This window comes from Vigna unguiculata, chromosome 5, assembly GCF_004118075.2.
Source record: "Vigna unguiculata cultivar IT97K-499-35 chromosome 5, ASM411807v1, whole genome shotgun sequence".
NCBI lineage: Eukaryota > Viridiplantae > Streptophyta > Magnoliopsida > Fabales > Fabaceae > Vigna > Vigna unguiculata.
Window position 1 is genome coordinate 42,360,685 of NC_040283.1, and position 25,207 is coordinate 42,385,891.

The 25,207-nt window shown below is 28.0% G+C and overlaps 1 protein-coding gene across 2 annotated transcripts; it reads left to right on the forward strand.

Moving 5' to 3' along the window:
• Positions 1-12,176: 12,176 nt before the first annotated feature.
• LOC114183972 (putative axial regulator YABBY 2) lies at positions 12,177-21,001 on the forward strand. 2 transcript variants are annotated; one of them, XM_028071192.1, is made up of 6 exons: positions 12,177-12,688; positions 14,583-14,702; positions 14,842-14,980; positions 15,855-15,903; positions 16,999-17,074; positions 20,565-21,001. In XM_028071192.1, the coding sequence occupies exons 1-6, from the start codon at positions 12,617-12,619 to the stop codon at positions 20,667-20,669; spliced, it is 561 nt and encodes a 186-aa protein (XP_027926993.1). In that variant the 5' UTR covers positions 12,177-12,616; the 3' UTR covers positions 20,670-21,001. The 2 variants fall into 2 exon arrangements, with proteins under 2 accessions (XP_027926993.1, XP_027926992.1); XM_028071191.1 differs by lacking the exon at positions 12,177-12,688 and adding an exon at positions 13,803-13,884.
• Positions 21,002-25,207: the final 4,206 nt, after the last annotated feature.

Genomic DNA, 25,207 nt, shown 5'->3' on the forward strand with positions numbered 1-25,207 from the left:
ATATATAAGACACATATATGTTTATTTTTGAAAAGAATATAATATGGTACGTAATATATGTATATTAAAAATTGTAAAATAATCATTAAAAACATGATAAATATATGATTGTTATTGTGTGAATTTAAATTAAAATAATATGTACTAAACATTGTCAACATAAAAAATTATATATTATTTTCATTATAAAAGTATTATTGCTTTATAGATTAGATGATAAGTATCAATGAAGTATTCTAAAATATCATATATCATATACATGTTGCAGGCGATATCAATTGTCCCGTGGCAAAAAGGTCAAGTGGACTGGATCGTAATCGAATCATTTGTTATGCTTAGAAAAGAGTTGTGTTCTGACTAAAAACTATAGTTTTTGACCTAGTGGTAAGTGTTCAATCCTAATAATACATTGACTAAATTTAAGTATCGATGTTTATACATACAAAATTATGTAATAAGTTTTAACGAGTAAAAACTAATTTGAGAGTAACGAGTTTGAAATTTTAATTACACTTTTTATATGTTGTTCCTTTACGATACTTTCAAAATATATTGATATTTTATAATATATTGATATCAATGAATTTTTAGTGTTCTAACATAGTACAACACTAAATTTTTTTAACATAGAATATGGACTTGTTAATAAAACATAAAAACTAATCTTCTATATTCAATACCTACTCTCCAATCTGAATATGTTGCAAACACACCACAAATAAAGAGAACACTCCATAATGGTGAGATTTATTCTCTTATGAGGGACAGTGTTACCTAGAATGAGCTTCTACCCTAAGTTGTTAAGGAAAGTTTATGGGAATCATTTGCCCTCTTGTGGGAGAAGTTTCTATTCTTTCTATCAAAGAACTCACTTATTCTCTTGGGAAAAAAAAAATAAAAAATAAATAAAGTCATGTGGTAAGAAGAGATGACAGAAAGGCAAGAATTAATGAGACTCATCCTTCCAGTGAAAAAAATATTCCCTCCATTGTTTGAGTCTCAACTTTGTCCACAATACTCTGAAAATCCTTAAAGCATGTTTAGTCTCATATCACACCCCCAACTGTTTCCCAATGCTTCCCCAATTATCAACACCAAGAATCTCACTTTGTTGCCATTCATGAACCCATGACATGGAACATTTTCTTTCCACACTTATCAAAGTTCCTCAAACCAAAAATATCACCAAAATGCTCTATCATTTTGCAGTTTCAAACATTAATTAGCGTGAAAAATGAATGATAAGTGGATACAATGTTTGCTATCTTTAGTATTAATCAGCATTACCACAATTCCTAACAACCACAACAATTTTGGTGGAAACATTCGTGATATTGTACCCCTTTAGACTACAATCTCATAAATAAAGAAAATATACTTAATTTATATAACTCAATGATTATAAGAATAAACAGATACTATCTTTCACAAGAAAAAGTGATATATTAAAAAATTAAGATCTATAAACATTAATCCTTAAGATTTTAGGTTAGATATTGTGTCCGGTGTTTTATATAGACAACTCTTGACTCGTTAGTGATCAATCTTAATATATCATAATAAAAAGGTTTACTAATGATAAAGTCCAACTCATATTTTGTTGGATTGGTGAAAATAATATGTTTTGTAAAGTTTTGTCATTCTCTACGATAAACTAGGGAGTGAATATTGGTGACTATATAATGAACTATAAGTCCATGATGTTTTTTGATCCAGTAAACATTTTAAGTTTGTATTTGAATTTTATTATATTCTTGTAGTAGAGTGTTGTGAAATTTAAGTTAAATTCTTGATTTGAATTGTGTGAATATACTTGGAGTTAAAGAGCATGGGAGGGTAGTCTATCTGTTCTACAAATATTCACATAGTTTTACTTTTTTGGTTTGTCTTTCGACAATGATGATGGTATACTCTTGTGTTCTCTATACATAGTAGAAATGAATAAGTTGGAAAATATATAAGAAAAATAAGACCAATAATATCAACTATTAAGACTTTACATTAAAAATATTATGTTATATCTTATTTTTCCTTCCAAACTCACCTTATATCTTTTAAATGTTAACGGAAAAAATAAACCCACAACTTCGTTCTCCTTTCCTTTATACTTTATTACTAAACTATTTTACCACTCCTGTAAAAAAAAAATACAAGAAGCTGGAGGCTATTTATGAGTAATTATTAGGGATGTTATTTTGGATTAATATGAGTGAACATTTGATTATGTTGAATTTAGGAGCAATGATATGTGAATAGGGACAAAGTTAGAGTTGTTTGTTAAGTACAGTGACAGCATTGACAAGTTGAAAACTTGAAATGAGCAACACAGAAAATTAAGAGTACATGATTTATGCTAAGTAACTAAAAACTGGTTTTGATTGAGATGGTAGTAATAAGTTATGAGAGTTACCTTTGAAAAAATTGATGGTGAACATTATTGTGTTTATGGTGTAAAGTTAAGCAGGGAAAATCGATTTGAAAAGACACGAACCGTGCTTTGAGGAAGATGTCATGATGTATGGCATCTTTTTGACAAAATGATGTGTCTTGATTTATTATTCTACCATTTTTTAGGCTGTTTGTACATTTTTGTGGCAACTATTTCAAGAAATTATACAAAAGAGCTGTACTTTTCTGTCTCACCCTAAACTTTGCTTCCATCTCTTTCGGATTTTACTAAAAAAGATAAATTATATATTTTCTTTTAGTTTTGCCTTTATTTTTTTCTTTAATTTCCTTTTTCCATTTCTTTCCTTTTTTTGCTTTAATTTCTTTTACTCATATATATCTTTTATCGGTTACGTTTTTTTTTTAATTTTTTAGTTGTTGTAAAAAAATAATGATGTAATTTCACAAAAAAAAAATGTCATTTTGGTTTCTTACCAAGTTGAATTTTGAAAGTTTTGAAATGAATGCTTTTTATTGGAATTAAAATATTGCAGTCAATTGGCCTTTGTTTATATATTGTTCCTCTATCGAATTTAATGTAATAAGAAATACTCAATTTCTTTATGAAATGCATATCAAATAGACTGGTATAATTTTATTGATTTAATAGCATTTTTTTATTTTATATAGGTATGGATAAGGACAAAAAATACCATTAAACCTAACTTTATTCTATATTTTTATATCATTCTATCTACTATTGTTAAAAAATATCTTAAACAAACCAACTAGGAGGAATGTATACTTTGGGTGATAAGAATATTTTTCTTCGACGTAATAGAGTAACCAAAATCGTAAGGGTCAATTTGTAGAGGATTTTTTTAAATGCTTTTTTTTTAGGATGTATATGATTGTATTTTTTAATGTAATAAAACGATTTTATAAAGATAAAAATATATATTTTGTAAATAATAAGAATAACATGCAAATAAGATGAGATACTACAAAAATATATATTTTACGATGATGTTGTTTTTAGGTAGGGATGTCAAAAAAATTCGTATCCGCGGATAAAATTCATAACGGGTAGGAAACGAATATAAAAAATGGATACCTGTTATCCATGGGTACGAGTATTTTTGATACTCACATGTTAACGGGGCGGGTACGGGTACCATAGTATTCGTACCCGTGGATACCCGTACCCGCTAAACTTTAATTCACAAAAGTATCCTCATATATATATATATATATATATTTATATATTAGTAAAAAACATTATGAGTCTTCATTCAGTAATGATGTGGAGGCATTGATGTGTCTCCAAGACTGGTTATGGACCAACATAGAAGATAATGAAATTAACACTTTTACTTATATATTTTAATCGTGATTGTTAGAAATTTTTAATGAACTTCTTATATTTTCAGGCTCTTCTAGATTAAAATTGGACAACATGAAACTTTATACAATGTTGCAAGATGTGGACATTGATGAAATTAGTAATTTCTTTAATATTTCATTCAAAAATAAACTACAATATAAATTGTTAGTGATGTTTTATTTGTTTGTTTTTCAATAATCAATCGGAGAAGGTGGACTTGTTGATCCAAGCACTAATTATGATTAAATATTTACTTTTTAAAATAATTTTGTAAATACCCGCGGGTACCTGTGGATACCCGCGAATATGAAAAAAATAGATGGGTACCCGCATAACGGATACCCGACGGATATAGGTACGGGTACCGGGTACGGGACGAATATTTATCCAACGAGTAGGGTATGAGGGAGCTACTATCCACCACGTTGACATCCCTATTTTTAGGTGACACGAAATGAAAATAATGTGATAAAATCAACCACAATTAAATATACAATTGAAAATCAAACATAAAAATACAATCAATTGAATTTCATGAAATATATAAAATCTAAATTTTCTCTTACTATTAAGAGGTGTTTGATTTTCTAAAATTGTTCAACTAATAAGTTTCTTTTCTTGTTTTATATAAAAGGAATCACAAAACCATCCAAATTGAAGATAGACACAAATATTTATATTGAATAATGCTTAACGTGTATACTTTCAAAAATTTAAATAATACAACTTTTTAGGCATGAAACCTTTAAATTCAATACTAGTACATTCAATATACTATAACAATGGTATGAACATTTAAAAAAGACAATAAAAAAAAGAACATATAATATTTATAAATAAAGTTAAAAATTAATTTTATATATATTGTTGGAAGTCCTACATCGACTATAGATAAGACCAATTGATAATATATAAGTGGATGCAATCCTCACCTTACAAACCAGTTTTGTGGGATTGAGTTAGACTTAAAAACCCACTTCTAACATGATATCAAAGCCGAGTTAGACCCTATCTTAGTGAACTTTCTTGGATATTTTTCTTGTGTTGGAAGTCTTACATCAACTAGAGATAAGACCAATTCACAATATATAAGTGGATGCAAATTTCACTTTTTAAGTTAGGTTTTGTGGTATCAGGAGAAAAACTAATCTTGAGTAGATTTTTTCCTTTTACAAGACTGGTGCATTAATCGTTGCTACTATTTAACAGTGTCGCAATGATGAATTGTTCATGCCAATTTCTGAAGGGCTCTAATGTGGGTTTAGGCAACTTTTGTTTTTGGTGATTTTGATTGTGATGTGCATATGAATTTGAGTGTTGCCTCCACTTTATATATATTGGTCTCTCATTCAAAGATATTAAGGTTTTGGATAGCAATGGAACAAAAGAAAAATATCAATAAATGTCAATTATGCAAAAAATAGAGCACCCAATGCTCACATTAATAATATATTTATGGTAAATCTATTTCTCTTCTCCTTACCAATTAAGTTCAGAGAATACTCATAATGGTTAATGGTTAGATATGCGATACATATAATGAGAAATTGGAATTTAATGTAAAATTTAATTGCGTCAAGTGTATATAATTAATTCAAATTAAGATTTATGTATACAAATTAATTCCAAAATTTACTATAAAATAAAAAACTTAAATTAACATAAAGAATGTTAGATAAAAAAAAAAGAATTTTAGAAATTAAGATGGTAAACAATCTACGTCAGAGAGGTTATCTTTTGAGGGCACTTTTTGCATGCATGTGGCCACTTCCGTGATAAAGTAACATTATCTTCAACACTAGGCTACAAATCAGAACATCAATTTGGGTTGGTCCACTCATATCTACTTCTAAAACAAAACACGATGCTAAATTTCAAATCAACTATCCAACACATTTTTAATGAACACCCTTCTTCAATTCCATGTTAAAAGTGGGTCCGATTCATCGGAAACACATAATTCTATGGTCTACATTCCTATTTTTTTAACTCTTTAACTCCATTTCACATATTTCACTTATTAATTTAGTGCTTTATATCATGGGTTGACTCATCGATCTATCTGACTTGCTAATCACTTTTTTTAAATTAAAATAAAAATATTTGTTAGATAAGTAATATTTCAATGTAGATAATAATATATTATAAATTAAATTATTAATACTTATTAATTAATGAAGTAATTTAATAAATTAAAATAATAATCTTTTTAATTTATACTAAAAAATATTAATTAATCAATTAAAGATTTGAAAATACTTATATATTTGGATTTTAAAATAAAAAATTGAGAAAAAATCTAATAGAGTATTTCTCTAATATGCCTCAACTTGTTTTTAGCAAAGCAATTACCATGTTGTTTAGCAGATGGACATATACCACTAGTTCTATTACTTATACTAAATTGACTAGCATGACGAAATTTTAACACATTAGTCCAATTGTTAGAGTCTACCACTTATCATTATGCTAAAAGTTATAATTATTAGTCAGAATGCAATTTTTTTTACTCAAGAGTGTAAGAGATCAATAATTACGATTCGATCGTGACTCATTCCACTTGACTTTTGTCACGAAACAATTGATATCACCTATAACAAATTTCACCGGTATATTTATAGTCTAATTATTTTCTTAAGTCAACATATAAACTAATTATATTCATATTTAACAAACAAGAAAAATGTTTATAACATGGTGTGAGACTCTTATGTCAACTAAGAGGCACAAATTCGAATACGGATACAAAAATGACACGAACAAAAAAAATGAAATATGACTAAGTTGAAAATATAGGATACGAGACAAAATAATATATTTATTAAAAGAAATATTTACAATGAACTAAGTAAAAATAATAATCTTAATTTACATAAATTAGACATATTTATCTTAAATATAAAAAAATTACTTAAATATTAAAATAAAATAATATAATATAATAGAAACTAATTTATTTAAATATAAATAGTAAAATTTAAATTAATTATAATATATTGTATTACATATTTTTTAAAATAATATCAAATTATTAACTACTTAATATTATTTTATTTTAATTTTAATATGGTTATCGTAAAACATATTTTAATATTTCATTTTTTCTTCTCTTGTAAAAGTTTAATTTATTTTGTAATTATTTTGCTTCAGCATATTTTTTGAATCTATAACAAGTAGTTCATTAAATCATTTACAAATTTAAATTTGCATTGAGTTGGAAATTTATACTAAAATTTTTGAAGTAAACCTTTAAATTAGTCACCAAGATTACACGAGCTTTAAATTTTAATTTGAAAACCTCTCCTTAGGCATTGACTTTGGAAAAATAAGATATGTGAATATTTGTGTACTCTGATAGTTAAAAATGAATAAAAAGAATTCTGTTTTATAAAGTTAGTTCTATACTTTATTAATCAATTGAAAAAATACCATTGAATTGTTTTTTTAATATTAAGAATTAAAATGTTCAACTTATAGATTCTCGAATACTAACTTGGTACACCATTATAAAAAATACTTTTCAAAAATGTTATTTTCTATAAAACAATTAAAATGATGAAAATTTAGATAAACATGTTCTTAATGATTTACTAAGTTTTTTTTTTTATTAGAAACATATTTTCCATATAAATATCTTTAATAATTTTGAAAACGAAGTTATATAACCAATAATAGAGGAACCTCATTATATATTGATAGATTATTTCTCATTCCATTTTTCTGTAAATGGGATAGTGATGTGGATGGTATTTTAGACTACAGTCTCTTTGATCTGTTTCAAAGAAATAGTATCTTAGGGATTCTAAACTTTCTAAGTTTTAGGGATTAGGTAGCTCACTGAGGGATTCATAATTTCTTATGTATTTGTCCTCTTTCATTAATGTTAGATACATTTTAATTCAATTTTGGATGTTTTTTGGGCCTATAACTTTGATTGTTTTAATCATATATACGATCTTTTGATACTAAAGAAAGACCGTCAAGGTAAACTTTAAATTTAGAAACTCTAAATTCAACCTAATTAAGGACTCATGTAAATAATTTAGTGGTGTATTATACTGAAGGTACAGTCCAACATTTTTGTTTTTGAAATTTTAAAACATTGTATATTGTATATTAAAGGCTTCTGCAGTTTGAATTTTGGTAGATTTATATCATCAGATCTAACCAAAAATATATATACCATTGTTATCTAATAAAATATAATAGAGTTTGGGTAAAGAAAAGTAAAACTATACCAGTTCTCTTATTTTTAAGTCTTTATATACTAATATTTTCAATTTTTATTTAAAAATTATGATTTTTGTTGTCTAATTAGATTGAATATGATAATTTCTCTATTGATTTAATTGAAATCATGAAAATTTATATTCTTTGCAAAAATATTATCATAGAATTTCTATATCATCTTCAGATGAGCAATAAAAGTTATGTATGATAAGCATAAATCTTACTAACGAAAAAGAATCCCAAGGATTTGGATCAAACTTTTACACATCTATTAAAAGAATACATAAAACCCATTGGAATAAAGATTGAAGAGATAATCTTTCGAAATCTGTTGATTTCTATTGTGGTGAACTTAAGGCCTAATTAAGAGACTCTCTTAATCCCCTATAGTTTAGTTTTTTCCTCTTTTAATTATATTTGATATCTTTTACTCCATTTTCTTATAGGACAGAGACATATTAATGAAATATAAGTAGAAAACAGTACTTTAATCCTCATAATCGATCTAAATTAATCTTTGCTAAACAATATTTTTTATTTTTTATGTTATATATTTGATATGTTTGCAATACATCAATACATTATCATTTTCTTTGGTTAACATTTAGCATCACACTCAATAAATATATATATATATATATATATATATATATATATATATATATATATATATGAAAGATGTGTTAACATTTCACATTAACTAAAAATAAGATAAATGAATATAAATTTCATCTAATAAATTAATTATATAAAATTAAATTACACTAACTTAAACTTGTAAGAACTTTTGTGACAGGAATATTTTAGGATACAGTCATTGATAACGTCTTATCCAAATGGTATAAGGCGCATTACGCACAAACAAACAACAAAAATGCTCTTTAGATTCTATGACATTTGTACAAAGATCACAAAGATCACACTTAAGGTGACAATCATGGGAAGAAACTCTTAAATCTCATTTTGAAGGTATTTTATCTATAATTACGTATCAAACAAAGACCTAATTTTCTGCTGAAGTTTAGACTTGACCAAAGGATCGTGTCTTTGAATGAGATTGCATATGATGCCTTCACAGAAGAATCCCTCTTCCAATGCCTACAAGCTAGTTGTTGGTCCTTACATTAACTATTTCTTTCTCTAATTTTTCAACCATTCAAATAACTTTGTGATATTTCAAGTTCTATTGCCACTTCTCCACTACAATCGTTGCTCCTTCCCCACCAAGATAAGGAAGAATTTAAGAAAGTTTGTGTTTTAAATTCATTCTTGTTTCCTTAATTATTTTCTTAGTGATAAACTTTGTAAGGCAAAGGAACCTTTATTCCTGAAAGAAGTATTTTGAGTTTTGCGTCCCTCAATCATGTTGACTACTTTTTGAAAAAAATTGTTGTTCCTCTCCTTATGGCCTCCATTTCACACACTTTGCCACTAAATTCCTATTCCATAAAAAGTTCCTTTTCAACCTTTTTCATTTCCTTCGTAGAGTTAAATTCAAAAGTTATAATACTTTCACACCCACGCCTAATTCACAACTTCCCTACCCATTGATATGATTTTCACAGAGAAAATAAATCAATTACGCTAAAGTAAAAAAGAATATAAGAATAAAACATCATATTATTTGTTTGAATAAAGAGATTATTCGACATCTGACACTCCAGTTGTCGAGATAACATCTCTTATTGAAGGGGGAAAATGCATGATTCCAGAATCAGAGCCTTCGCATCACATTAAAAAAAATAATTCATAATAATTTATATTTATGTTAAATATATTTTTAGTTCTAGATATAAAATTATGCAACAAATTATTATTTTGTTCCTTTCAAAATATCATTTGAACCGAAACATGTTAAGTATATATAAATAACGCAAATATCAATATAAAATATCATTTGAAAATGTTAAAAAAATTATGCAATAAAATTATAAGATTTCACATTAAAATTTAAAAACTAGAAACATATTTAATCTTTTATATATTTACCCATGGCACTCTTTTAATTAAAAGAAAAAAAAGTTGAGTAATCTAAACTAAAAGCTTCCTATTAGGTGGCTTCCATGTAAGTTATAACACATACATAATTGTTATAAATCTAACTGTAAATATGTACCTTAACAGATGCTGAGCTTTTTAAATTCCTTTTACAAATTATTAGTTTCTAAAAAAATATTACTGCAGTCAAAATGAACCCAATGTAAAATCCTAACATGTGTATCCAAAATATTCTCTCACAAGTGTTTCCAAAATACATTCATTTGTAAGTGCATATACTAAATATAAATAGCTCTTATACAGACACTTATGTTGAATAATATTGCAAACATATATATACTTCGAATTAATTAGGTTAACGAACTATAATGACATACTATACCAAAATATCTTAAACTGTAGTTGTTATTCTTTTTAGTAAGTTTATTTGTTAATCATAATTTTTCATGACCTATAATGTTGGGCTTCCTTATTTAATATGCTTTTAATTTTGAGAAAATTTAGCCTAACTATTTAATTAATAAGTTTGACTTCACCTATGTTTGATGTGAGTTAGGGGAAACCCTCTTAATTTAGAAAATATTATTAATTGTACAAACAATATTCAAAAATAAATCATAGAAAGGCAACAAAAGGTTAATAAGGATATGAGTGAATTAGAGAAAAACATTTCCGATGACATGTTGCAGAACTATAATTTTTAAATATTTGAGTATTTTCATACATAAGATTTTTTTAATACCAGTATCATTAATAAGATATTTTAGAATATTTTTGTTACACAATTAGATATAGAATAACCAGGTTACAACATTACAAAGTGCCCTAATTTCATAAATATGTGAGTAAATACATGGATAATATTACACACAAGTATAAAGTTTTTTTCCCAGCTTCTGTTCATCAGCTTCAGCTAGAATAGTTGAATAAGAATATAATGAAACCTTTTATGTTAATTTTATTTTATACATGCCTTAAAATTAATATAAAAAAATTTTTAAATATCATCGTAAATTTCAAATTTTATCGACGACATTTCTCTTTTGAGAACACGCCTTGGATGTTTCAAATATGGTGTCTGAAATGAAACTGTATAAACATGACCTGACCAAGGTGGTGGTGGAAATGCAGTGTACGTACACAGAGCAAGGCACAGTTCAAGAAACTAAAACTCATTATGTCAAAAAGAAAAAAAAAATGTAAAATCCCACATATGAAAATTAGAAAGAAAAATAATTTTTTAACAATTATATTTTAACAATTTTCTCCTAAAAAATGACATCTTTTAAATGATTTTCTATTTTTTTTTATTTCAAAAAGAAAATAATACTATAATAACTAAATTTTAATAATTTTATCTTACCACCTAAGTTGACATCTTTTAATGATTTTGAAATATAAATAAATAAAAAAATAAAAAATCACATAAAGAATATTAACTCAAATTATAGAAAAAAATTGTCAAAATTTAATTGTTATAAAATCATTTACTATTTTAAAAAATCATTTAAAAGATTTCATGTGTCAAAATTGAATTTTTAAAATATCATGAGATAAAAATGAACGCAAACCTGAAGAATGAAGTGAGGAAAAATGAAAATCCCACGTGTAAGACGTTCACAGGAAAAAACATGAAGATGTACAGTAAAATGTCTATTCAGTTTGTGATGAAAAAATGAAAAAATGTCCATTCACTTTGCAAAATAGTACAGCGCAATAGAAAACCGGAGACACAAAAATGGAGAAAAAGCCAATTTACAATCCTTGCTACTCCAGGGTCCTTCGACGTCATTATTATTGTTACTAAGCTTTGTTGACTTACTGTGTAATTAACACAGAATTATGTGATTTAGACTTGAAACCCGTCCCCAGGGTCAGAAATCAGAAATCAGAAATCAGAAAATGTATGCATCTAACTAACTAACTATCTTATCTATCTTTCAGATCCATAGATTTGAATGACAAATTCTAAACATGTCTCTGATCCCTGTAAGCTTTCTCTTACTCATATGAGTAGTAGTAGTAGTAACTAACTGTGTGTGATGATAATATCATAATATGATAATATGATAATATCGTGGAAGCATTAATATCTCGCCCCCCTCGTCCGCTACAGAAAGGCAGAGAGGTTAGAGAGAATGGGTCACTCCCACCCACTCATTTTCTCAATCATAACACATCCACACCCCACACACCTTCTTTCCCCACTCTCTGCTTCTCTGTCTTTCACAAACGCGCACATAAAAACACACACCAACAAATATTTTTCACACTTCCCATAATCCATCTTTTCTTCATTATTCTAAACTGTCACTAATCCCACTCCACTTCACTGGTTTTCCCCGACCAGAATAGTCCCATCCTAACCATTCACATTTTTCTCTCTCTTTATCTCTCTCTCTCTCTACATCCGCATTAAAAAAAACAATAATAACAAAGTTTCTTTTCTTTATTTAACCTTTATGATTCTCTGTCTTATATTCTTCTGGGTCTTCTGTAAATCCTTGATCTAGCTTCTTCGCTTTGTTTCAGTCAAGGAATTCTCCTCTTTCATCTGCCTATAAATCTACTAAGCAAACACCAAGGACACTCACAATTTTTTTTTTTAAAACAAAAATGTCAATGGACATGATGGCAACCGAACGTGTTTGTTATGTTCACTGCAACTTCTGCAACACCACTCTAGCGGTACAGTTCTCAATTCTCTCTCTCTTTCTCTCTCTCTTTTTTCCCTGAATTCTTCTAAGCTTGTTTGTTGTTATTATTATTATACCATGTGTTTCACCAGCTAATAATTTTCTCAATACGGGTTTTTGCTTATCTCTTGAATCGAGATCAAGAAACCAAAAGAATTCAAGGAGGAGTTGAAAATTCATCATTGAAGTGAATTTCTCTACTGGAATGTACTTTAGATCAAGAATTAATTGATTCCCATCTTATATTTTATGGGAAACTGTGACTGGGTTTTTCTTTATAACCTCTATTTATTATGCTAAAAACCTCAGCGGTGGTGTTAATTTTGTTAGAGGTCAGCACTCTCGTGAGTAATAGCAGAAGACAATTATTATTAAACTCCAAACCCAGAAACTCTCCATAATTGTAAGGAAGCATGTACTGATTTTGAAAGGTAAAAGGCGATTTGTGAGATGTTTTACAAACAAAACCCATGAGAAATTTGAGGGCTGTGACAAAAGGTAGGGCTACTCCCAGGTATTAGGGTTCTTGTAATATATGGAGCCCTTTCCCCTCTTTTTGTTCTTTTCATTTAATTTTTTGATGAGGATATATATATATATATATATATATATATATATATTTATATATATAGCATCGTATATATGATCTCACATGCTATATATGTTATGTTGTGTAAAAAGTCAACCGTTGTCTTAATTTATCAGTTCTTGTTTTCTTTGTGAAGTACTAACAAACAGCTCATACAACGAAATTTATACAAATCTGTGAGGTGATTTCTCTTTCCTCAGTCTACTTCGATTGATTCCTTTTCACTGAGGAGTGATGAGGTTGAAGGTGGTGTATTCTGTTCATCATGATTTGCCAGTGAAGCGTCATTTTTTGATGATCAAGGTTTTTTCACAATTTCAGACTTGTTGCTACCTTTTAAGTACTGAGACAGTGTCCTCTCTTTCTTTCTACAAGAACTTGTGGCGATTATGACGTCCAGACAAATCCATTTACGCACCAGAAAATGCCATGCTCTCTCTCTCTCTCTCACTCACTCTTTATTTTCCTTTACCTTTCTTTCCTTTCATCATAATATCTCTGTTGAGTTACTCCTTTTGAGAAAGCATTATCTTTCTTTCTTTCTCTCCTCCGATCTTGACACTGCACAAGGAGCAGTAAATTTAATCTGCTTCATGATGGTGATCACTTTTCTTTAATCATATCTGTTTGGTAGCAGTAGTGGTTAACGGTGTTTGTGTTTTAATTTCATTTTCATGGTTTCCGTTCCAGTCATGTCATTTTCATCTTTCTCTTTCTCTCTTTCTCTCTTTCCTCCTCGATCACTATGAGCTACAATGTCTATCTTTTTTCATCTTACCTTGCAGTGTCAGCCAAAAAGTGAATGGAGACATTGTGAGAGTGCTAACTTTTAAATTTGCCATGTCAGTTCCTCAGCTTCCTGCTAACATGTAGTATTCAATATGCTAGCTGCACTATCTTCCTCTCTCTCATAATCAAACACAAACAAAACATTACTTCTCTCTCTCTCTCCCACAACCTCACCAACCAATTTGTTTTCTTATTGCAATGCTGCTGCTTCGAACCACCTTTCCATTGAATGTGATAGCTTCAATTCTCTAATATATATATATAAATACTTTAACATCGACAACTGTGAAGCTCTGATATTAATTCGGTTATGGCGATGGTCCAAACAATTATGTACGAAACAATTTAAAGCATTGACAATTCCAATTCATCTCATACACCCTTTTTCATTTACCTTGTGTTCCTAACAGACACACACAAAGATTACACATTCGTCACTACTTAGTTTCTAATCAATGCCCAGTGAAGTTGAAAGTGATGATATTTGTTCCAAAATGGGTTTTGGCAGGTTAGTGTTCCATGCAGCAGTTTGCTCACCATTGTTACGGTTAGATGCGGACACTGTGCAAATCTGCTATCAGTTAACATGGGAGCATCACTTCAACCTTTTCCTTCTCAAGAAACTCAGGTATATATATATATTTATATTTCAAACCCTCCTGCATCTTTCATTATTATTTCCATCTTCTTCATTTTGCACTCTTTTTGCTGAGTAACTTCTGAACTTCATACTTTTGTGTGTGTGTGTGTGTGTGTTTTTCTCTTAGCATCTTTCTACCGTTGCTAAGTTACAGAGACAGCACCTAAGTGTTCAAGAAGCATGCAGCAAGGAACTGGGATCATCTTCAAAATGCAAATCATTTGAGTCCGTAGAACATGAGCAACCTAGGATTCCTCCCATTCGTCGTGAGTCACACTCGTTAATTCTTGTTTTGTTTTTGGCATACATAACTACCAGTTATAATTTGAATGAAGAACACGGGTCCTATAAGTATAGGCCAGCCTGAAATTTTCCGTTATACTCTGAGAAGGTATGAGAACACAATGATTCAAACAACGTTATGCCACAACTGGCACATGTTAATTAATGAAACCAAGCAGAACAATATGTGCCATCATTGAGGCCACATTGTTAAACTCAGTTTTTTCATGAGAGTGGGCGTCCATCTTTCTGAGTTTCAAGTTTTTTGTGGTACAAAGATACCCAATTTGGCCTATATTTTCTTCATCTCTATTTAAGTGTCCCCAACCAGATGGTGACCTTTCGCAACAAATTGACCCATCCTTAATTGATTGCAATCATGTTGTGCCCTAGCTACATATACATCTCAACACTACACGTACAAATATGCAAATTCTTTCCACATTTTACTGTTAAATACTTCTTTCTAGTCATGTTTATCATAATCACTTAATTAATCAACCAGTTAATAGCACAGTATGTGAACTAATACAAACACACACACGTACATACACACACCCCTCTTCATGTCAGATTATTGATTTTATTACTCATAATTAAATGATATTAATTGATATTGACAGTGGTACTTCAGTAAGTAACTTTTTGAGAATTGAATTTGCCACTGCGCCAGTTTGTCCAACTATGGGGCCAGCTCTTGTTGAAAGTTCTTCATCAACCAGATTTTGGTTCTTAGAATATCTCATTTAGTGTTAACTAATTATTTAATTGCTAATTTGTCATGAACACGTACTTAATTACAGTCTATGCAATTTTTTTGAGTATGATAAACTAAATAAATTCATGATCAATATACAGCTCCAGAGAAGAGACAGCGTGTTCCTTCTGCTTATAACCGGTTCATTAAGTAAGTTATCTGTCAATTTACAATAAACTATTCCTTACATTTTCCATCTACTTTGTATCATCTATATCTACACTTATATTTGTATATAGAAATTGGTTAATGTTTAAAATTAAAGAAAAATAGTTGAATCGAAGGATTGATGTGAACGACTATTCAAATAATATGTTTGGTTGAGTGATGGACAATTGGACGAACTCACCTAAATATACATTTCTAAATAAATTATATATAGTATTATGAAGAGTTATATGTACACATGTAAATTCTTATGACTACAAAAATTTTAGAGAATGATTTTACATTAAAAGAAAAAGTTTGGGACCATAATTATAACATGAAACAACATGAATGATATAGCTGGTTTTAAAACACTGTTACTATGCAATATATCTGACATATATTTCTATCCTTTTCCTTTTCATTTATCTTTAAAGATACCCTACAAATTAAAAAAACATAGTATATATTAAATTATTTTTTTAACTTCTTAATATTCACTATTTTCTTTTTCCTTTAGGATAAACATGTAAAATATTGGGAATTAGGTAAAATTAAGAGCATGTTTAAAAGTAATATTTTTTTTTCAATTTTTTAAAACAAAAGTACGAAAACTTCTTTAAAGTGGAATAATAAAGAAAATGAAGGGAGTAAGTTCACTTTAAAAAAATGTTATTGTCTAACAATCAGTGCATGCTATTGTTTTTACAAGTCAAAAAAATTGAAAAAGATAAATACTATATGCATGTAGGGAAAGAGAAATGTAACAGGTTGTACTTTTAAATTTGTTAAGATATTTAAAAAAAAAGTTGAAAGCGTATTCATACAAGATATATCCTATTATTTTCTTAAAAAAAAATATTTTTTTAGTAAATTATAACTTGAATATTTGTTAAATTACTTAAAAGATATATATAATCAGCTTTAACTTTTTTTTTCAAAATATATAAAATATAAGTGATGAACAATCACAATATTTACATATATGTGTGCATTATAGACAATTACTAGTGATGCTTTTCATTAACATTGTGGTTGTTTCTTTGAATACAAGTGCAATATATATATATGTAGATATATAAATAACTCTTATTGCAGAGAGGAAATACAAAGAATCAAGGCTAGTAATCCAGATATCAGTCACAGAGAAGCTTTTAGCACAGCTGCAAAAAACGTGAGTTTAAGCTTTATCACTATTCTCCTTTTCCATTTTTGCATATGCATTCTGGTATATGATATTTGAATGCACGCAAGTTTTGTATCTGTTGTTTCCCCCTCACATGTGATGATTGCACAATAAAAAATGAGTTTGTCGTTTACGTTAACATGGTGAAGATTGAAACCCAATGTCCTCTCAATTATTGTAGAAACATTACCAATAAAGCCAATGCCTTCTTTCTCTTTGTGGCTATTGCTTTATATCAAACTTTGGTGTAGTAATGGCATATGATCATGTCCTTCCACTAAATACACTGATAAATACGAACATGCATGTAGAACTCAGAAAATAGTTTGTTGTGTGAAAGACGAAATCACAAATAAAGAAACTGTTATTTGCTACATGAAAGATGATAAATGAAATTCTATGGCTAGAATTATGCAGAATCTCCTGCACCAGTCGTTTAATAACATAATATCAGCATATAGTTTGAATGAACTAAATATTAATTCTTAGACTTGACTAGTCAGTTGAAGTAAATGAGTTTAAGTTAGTTTTTGTTACAAGTTAAGTTGAAGTTAAAGTATAATTTGATTTATTGGTTCATGACTGTGATTAATTATTATCTTGAATAAAGTCCCAGTTTAGTCTTTATAACAGTAAGATTATAAAGCTTTGTTATTTTAAACTCCTACAATATGAAATATTTACCTTATTACTCTTTGATTTAACAAGAAAAAAAAAAGAATTTTTAGTCATGTTTTCGTTTATTTATTTCATAACTATCGTTTTATTCCAAAAAAAATTACTAAAATGTAAAAAACCTAACATGAGAGGGAATCAAATGGTACGAAAACTTAGATTATAAACTGAAATTGAAATTAAAAGTATTAGTTCTAATATTATTAAATGAGGTAAGTTTGACTATCATCATTGACTTATTTCTAACCTTATCTACCAAGATATAAGTTGTTAATACAATCTCTTTACATCATTTGTATGTGTTCAGTTCACAAAACTTACTTATTTTAATATAAGTTCAGTGTTTTGAAGGATGATAAAATGGTAAGTGAGAATAACTGAAGCATGAGAACCAATGTACAATGATGTTTTTTTTTTTTTTTTCTTTTTCTGTCCCTTTTGAAGACTCTTGATTCTTCACTCTCTCTGCCTTTTCCTTCTGTTTCACTGACAAGTCTTGTATCCTGAACTTTCCTAATTCAAGTCTACAATGTAGGTGTAGATTATATAGTATATAACATAAAAAGATTGTCAAAAAACCTTTTATTCTTCTTAAACTGGTAGCGTTTCTTTAACACCATTTGAAAACTGAGAAATATAATGGTGCAAGTATATGAGATGAGGTTGATACCTGTGAGAAGTAGGCAATTACCATTTAGATGTTGAGAAAATATTGTTGCTGCAAAAAAAAAAAAAAGAAAAAGTCATGTAGGACAAACACAGTATCTATGCATTGGTTATGGAAAAATGATCTTTCCCAAAAAAAATATAAATAAAATGGCTTGGCCAAGTATATCAGAAAGAAGCATATGATGATATTATTTTTTATGCATTATCTTGAACATGACTTTGTTGAAGTTTTGATTTTCATTATGTGTAAAAATAAGTTTTACAACGAAAAGGACACAGATTTAGACATACAAGAACTATGAACCACTTTGTGGTGTCATTGATTTTTGGTATGTGAACCACTTTGGTTTTTAAACTTTCTTACTAATTAGTAACATTACAGTCAATAGTTCAGTTCAAACTTTAACTTTATTAATAAAGCTAAGATGAGTAACATCCAACTATCTTTTTCTTATTGATATACATTGATTATGCAGCTTATTTTTTCTTTTTCATTTTCATTTGGCCATATAAAACTTGTATATGTGCTTTATAGTATCTAATTAATATATTTGTTGATAAAAATATTCTTAACAAAGTGGTCCAATTCAAACTTGTTATTTTTCATATTCTTTTCTCTTATCCTATTTGCATATATTCTATCCTTCTATTTTTTTTTTCACATGATATAATCTATTATATATTTGTTTTAATCTTCTTTTTTTGTCTCTCTTTCTGTTCCTCTCATGTCATGACACTCATTGCACATCTTATGACACAAAAATGTACACATTATCAATATCTTTAAATTTTGATTAAAATTAATTGATAGTACTTTTTTCCATTGTCATTATTCTATTATATAATTTTTTCTTTATGAAAAGATTATGCTTTTTGTTCTTAATTATTATTCATACCGAGGTTGTTTTTCAACTACTTAATGGTGCAAGAAAATTTTACACTCTCAAATAGTCAAACCCTTATTTTCCTTCTTCCACTCAGTTTAGTATGTAAAAAAAAATATGAAGAAATTACTAGGGTGACATGAGAGAAAATAGTTGAGATATAGAAAATTGAATGTGTTTAATAGAGGAAAAATGAAACAAGACAAAAATGAAAAATGTGAAATCCATATTTCTTTTTTATTTTACAAAACAACAAAGAAATTAATAGGGAAGAAGAGATGCAATAAAAATAATCAATCAATGTTCCTAGTTTTCATAGGGGATACCTTACAATGATGCACCCTCTAATTGACTTCTGGATAAATCATTATTTTGCAGTGTTTTTGTAGAGTATGCACACACATTCATACACTGTAATTGACTTCTTCTGGATAAAATCATCATTTTGCACGGCTTTTGTAGGGCACAAACACACTATTTTGTGGGAAAAGATACAATTTCTCTTTTGCAGCTATTAACTTAACTACTGTATGAGATCACATTTGAATGTTTGATAAGTGAAATATAGCAGAATTTATCAAACCACTTGCTTAAACCAGAACATGTAATTAAAATCAGCACCATGTGATTTCATTTTTAGATTTCATTTTGTATATATATATATATATATATATATATATATATATATATATATATATGCATGTGTTCTTTCCTTTGTTTTCTGGTATGAGTGTAATTAACACTTCCAATCTGATATATATGCATTCATGTTAGAGGCCGTAGTCTGCACCATGAATCCATTTTATATATGCTTTCCTCCAAATAAATAACTCACAACACAAGCTCTGCACAATATTAATTTGTAGGCCACTAACACAAAGCCACATGAAAATGAGACTTGAATTGAACTCTCATGACAGATTAATATAACATATGTTTGGTTTGGTTTGGTTTCAACTGTTCAATGAATGTGTGTGATTTGTAAAAGCTTAGGTTTATATTATATATGTTAGAAGTGAGCTTTAAGCCTAACTCAACCCCACAAAACTGACTTGTAAGGTGAGATTTGTACCTCACATATATATTATGAATTAGCCTTATGTCTAGTCGACGTGGAACTTCCAACTATATCAACTCTATATGTACTCTTTCTAGGTCTTATTACATACTATATATGGTTTGAAACACTATACCTTAATTTATTTTCTGTTTCTGATTGTGTTGTCTTATATATGAATATGTATATGCAGTGGGCACATTTCCCTCACATTCACTTTGGGTTAAAGCTGGATGGCAATAAGCAAGGAAAGTTGGACCAGGGAGATGCTACTCAAAAGTCTAACGGATTTTACTGATTATATATAAATGGAAGATTATTATTATCATCTGTTTTTTTTTTTCTTCTGTGTTTGACCTAAATCAGTGAAAAATGAGGTTGATGAAATTTCCCAATCACACAACTGGAACGGAGACTCTACAGAAAATTGACCTCAGCCTCTTACCCATGTTTAAATGTTTAATATGATACACTATAAGGATTGTGTTGCGCTTTTTCTAGCTGTTATGATATGATTGCTATTCTTGTGATTGCATTAATTACTGTGTTGAACTTAGGCACTCAAGAAAACAAACATTATTGTAAGAGTTTCATTCTCCTATAATAACGCCTCGTCCTTTTGTTTTGTAACAATAATCTATTATCTTTCTCTTTTGGGTGATTGCGTCTCTGCATATCAAAGGACGATTGCAACATTTTATTCTTTTGATGATAAGCGATCGATGAGTGTGTCACTCTCTCATCGTCCAAGAGGACCACTTCAACAGTGCTTTTCATCTTTGAGATGTTGCAATTTGACCCTTTCTTTCTTTCGGAGATTATGGTGTTTCATCCACAGGAACACTCTTTTATCCATCGTGTTATTTCATCACGGTTTTCTTTCTTTCTTTCTTTTCTCTTCTTTTTTAGAGTGTTCTTGATACAATCTTGGAGTTTTGCGCTCTGGGGTTATCTGAACATTGCGATTCTTTCTAAAATGAATAAAAAAAAAGATGGATTTTTTTTTCTGTTCCTGTCTTTGATTGATGCTTTTGTTGTTCTTCCTGGACCGTCTTGTTCAGTTAATGCAGTGCAGCCTTCTGAAAGAAACACCATACAGTGCAGGGGTTGCATGCATGACTTACTCTGCCACCTTCTCAGAACAGTTTTTTTCTTTTTTCTTATTTAATCTTTCTTTGAAAAGGAACTATATGCAGAAGAGAGTGATTAACCAGAAACCCCAGTTTCCCTTCATTAAACCCTAAATTCGTAGCATCAGCCAAGTTTCATGCCAACAACTATTGACTGAAGTGAAAACTTCATAAGAGACCATGATTTGATCCCAGAATAGCATCTTGTCGAAACTTCTTGATTTTCACCCTAATATAAGGAATAGTTAATAAACTTTATTTATTTTTATACTTTGGTATAAATATTTAGGTTTTGTTTTATTTTTCCAGTTGTGTTTTGTGGGGCATGATTTTCATGATTCTTCTCCTTTGGCTTTGGCCACTCATATACTTTGTACTTCTACTCAAGCTTTCTTTTCTCTCAATATTGTTTTCTTATAAAAGAAGGCTTATAATACTTTCCCTATAATAATTTTTAAGAATTTATAGTTATTTAAACATATGTTTATTGTTTTTAGAAAGGTGAGAACAAGTTGCAGCGTTTGTTTCAGGGCTAGGTCTAATCTATTTATATATGGTCTCTATCCAACCTATTCTAATAAAACAAAAATACCAAGATTTTTAAAAATTCATTTTAGTTATATATAAATGTTTATCATATAAATTTGTTTAAACAACAGAAGTATATTTGGTGATATTTATGTTGTTTAGCAACATATATAAAGAACATTTTTTTTATATATTTTCGTACAAAAATTTACTATCCTTCTCGATAAAAGAATTCTTTAAAACATTTCTCTGGATATACTTTTTCGATTGTTAAAATTTTCGGAGCGCCTTATATCTTAATTAACGTTTTTTTCTCAGAATTTTATAACTTTTATAGTAATTTTTATCTAGCAAGAGAAAGTGCGTTAAAAATGGTTTAGCCCTTCTTATATTTAGTAACTATATAGAGATCCTACTACCTGTACACTTGAATACAAACAAAATTAATTATTTTCAAAAGAATTATTTAATAATTTATTTTCACACAATGAAGATATCATATTTTGAGTTGTATCGTATGAGATATCATATTTTTTACTTTTCATTAATTTTTTATGGTTCATTATGTTTTAATTAGTGTTCACACAGAATTAATGTGTATTTTATTTAATTAAACTTCATAATATATATATATATATAGATAGATAGATTATATTATAACTAACATATATAAATATTTCGTAACATAAATTATATTTCATATTTTTTATAAATACTGTATATTGTAATATAATATCATTTTAATAATATCGAACATTTTTTTGGAAAATATTGAAATTCAGTTTAGAACTAATTATATTAAAAACGATAAAATAAAAATATTAAAAAAAATACTTCAGTGAATAAAAGCTCCTCAAATCAAACCCATGATGGAAGCGTCTTTAGTTTCGTTTGAAGATTCCTGTAAAAAACAAAGTTCGTAATTATTAGTGAAAGTAAAATAGCATATTTTATATTCACACACTCACTATTTCAAAAATTAAAAAAAAAATCCAATTCAAACTAAAATAAACTGTTAAATTAGATTATATTGAACTTTTAAATCCAAAACCAAGCAATAACACATAACAAAAAAAGTCATTGAATCCATTTTTGTGTTTCAAAACAGATATAACTCAATATATATATATATATATATATATATATATATATATATATATATATATATATATATATATATATATATATATATATATATATATATTCCAGTAAGATATTTTGTCAAAAAGGTCTTGTAATATGAAGAAGGTTTTTAGTTTAGAGTGTAAATTTGAAATTGCACTTGCAAAGTAAAATTTGTAATGAGAATTGATATTATGAAGTTGAGTGAATATTAACTAATGATAAATAATGACATTGAATTATTTATGATAAGAATGGAAAATGGTTGAGTTGACAATATATAAATATATATATATATATATATGTATATATATATATATATTATGTATGGTCAAAACACGCATGCTTTGGTTTGTGCAAAATCCGACTATTTTGTGATGCCCTCAATCTTTTGGGCTCACCACTGTCTCCGAATCATCACACTGCAATCCTTCATTCAAGGCCGAGCCTTCATTTTCACAAATCTTACTGTCACTTTATATCAACCATCAATTCATTCTACATCTACAACTTTCTATATGGATAATATAATTTACAAGTTCTAACGTAAGTTTTTAAATAAAATTTTTATACATTAAAAGAAATTAAGTTTTATATCTAATTCACCTTTATTAAACTTATTTATAAATTATTGATCTCGTGTATATCATGTATATTGATTTTTCATAATTAATGCGAGAGATTAAATGTGTGTTTGGTTTTGTGTCAAAATTATTTGAATTGGTTAAAATTAATTTTCTAAGACGAAATTAATACCTGTTTGATTTCCAAAATAATTAAAGAATACAAAATTCACATTGAATGAAAAAATAACTAATTATTGTTTCTGTGTTGGATGATTGATTCAAATAAAATCAATTCTTTAACTCTGAACCAAACACATCATTTATGTATTATCTCACGTCTCATATAATTAATGTATATATATATATAGTTAAAATAAATTATAAAATTTTTAATATTAATTTAAGAAGTGAATTTTAAATCTAATTTAACTTTATAAAAATAATTTAATAGACTTAACAAATAATTTTTTGAGAATAAATTTTTAAATAATTATAATTTGAAGGTTAATTCAATCCTCTAAAAGTCAACTTAAAAAATAAAGTTTAGACTGAATTATATTTTGAAGAGTATAAGTTATGATAAAGAGAAATAAATATTGATTGAAGAAAAGGATTTGAATTTGAATGTTGGTTGAGATGAGGAGAGAAATGAGATGAAGAATGAGGAAATGAAGAAAGTGGTTGTCCGATGGGATAAGGTTAAAAGTACAGAATCTGAAACGTCAAATCAGATAAGTTGGTGGGTTAATTGGATGCATGGATCTTGTCTCAAACAAACATAGTTACATACATGGGTCACTTCACTTTACCTTCCTTTGCAGAAAACAATAAATCAATGTTTCTCACTGTCATTTCACCTAATTTCCCAGTAGGACCATCCCGCCCCATACAACATTCATTTTTTTTTTCCTTATATTTATTAAATATATATTCTTATTATACATCTAACAAATTTTTACACATTTACTATTTTGTCTTTTAATCTTTTTTTTTAAGTTCATATCTTTAATAACTAAAAATATCGTGGATTGTATGAATAGTAGGAAAAAAAATATTTTTCTTATCGAATTACATAAGAAAGATGACTCTTTCTTTCATTGCCTCTTTACTACTTCTTCTTTCTATAATATAGTCTCACTCAAGATAAAGTGATTCTGTTTGTTCTCAAGTTTTCTGATACAAAAGATACTAAATGCATTTTTCTTTATGTAAACTTATGTATAACATAATGATTATATGTATACTTTTTGTTTCATCTTTTCTGCTAGAGTCACGCTGACATTACAAAAATGGGGTGAAGAACGAAAACAATGACAATAAAGTTATATTCCGTGAGTAAAGTCGATTATTTGGGCAAATTATGACATTATTTAATATAATTATAATTTTGGAAATATTTACCCCATGGGATCTTGATGTTTTACTGCATCTCCTTACACAAATAAAATCATGTAATAGAATCTTGAGAAGAATGAATATCTCTGTCTTCT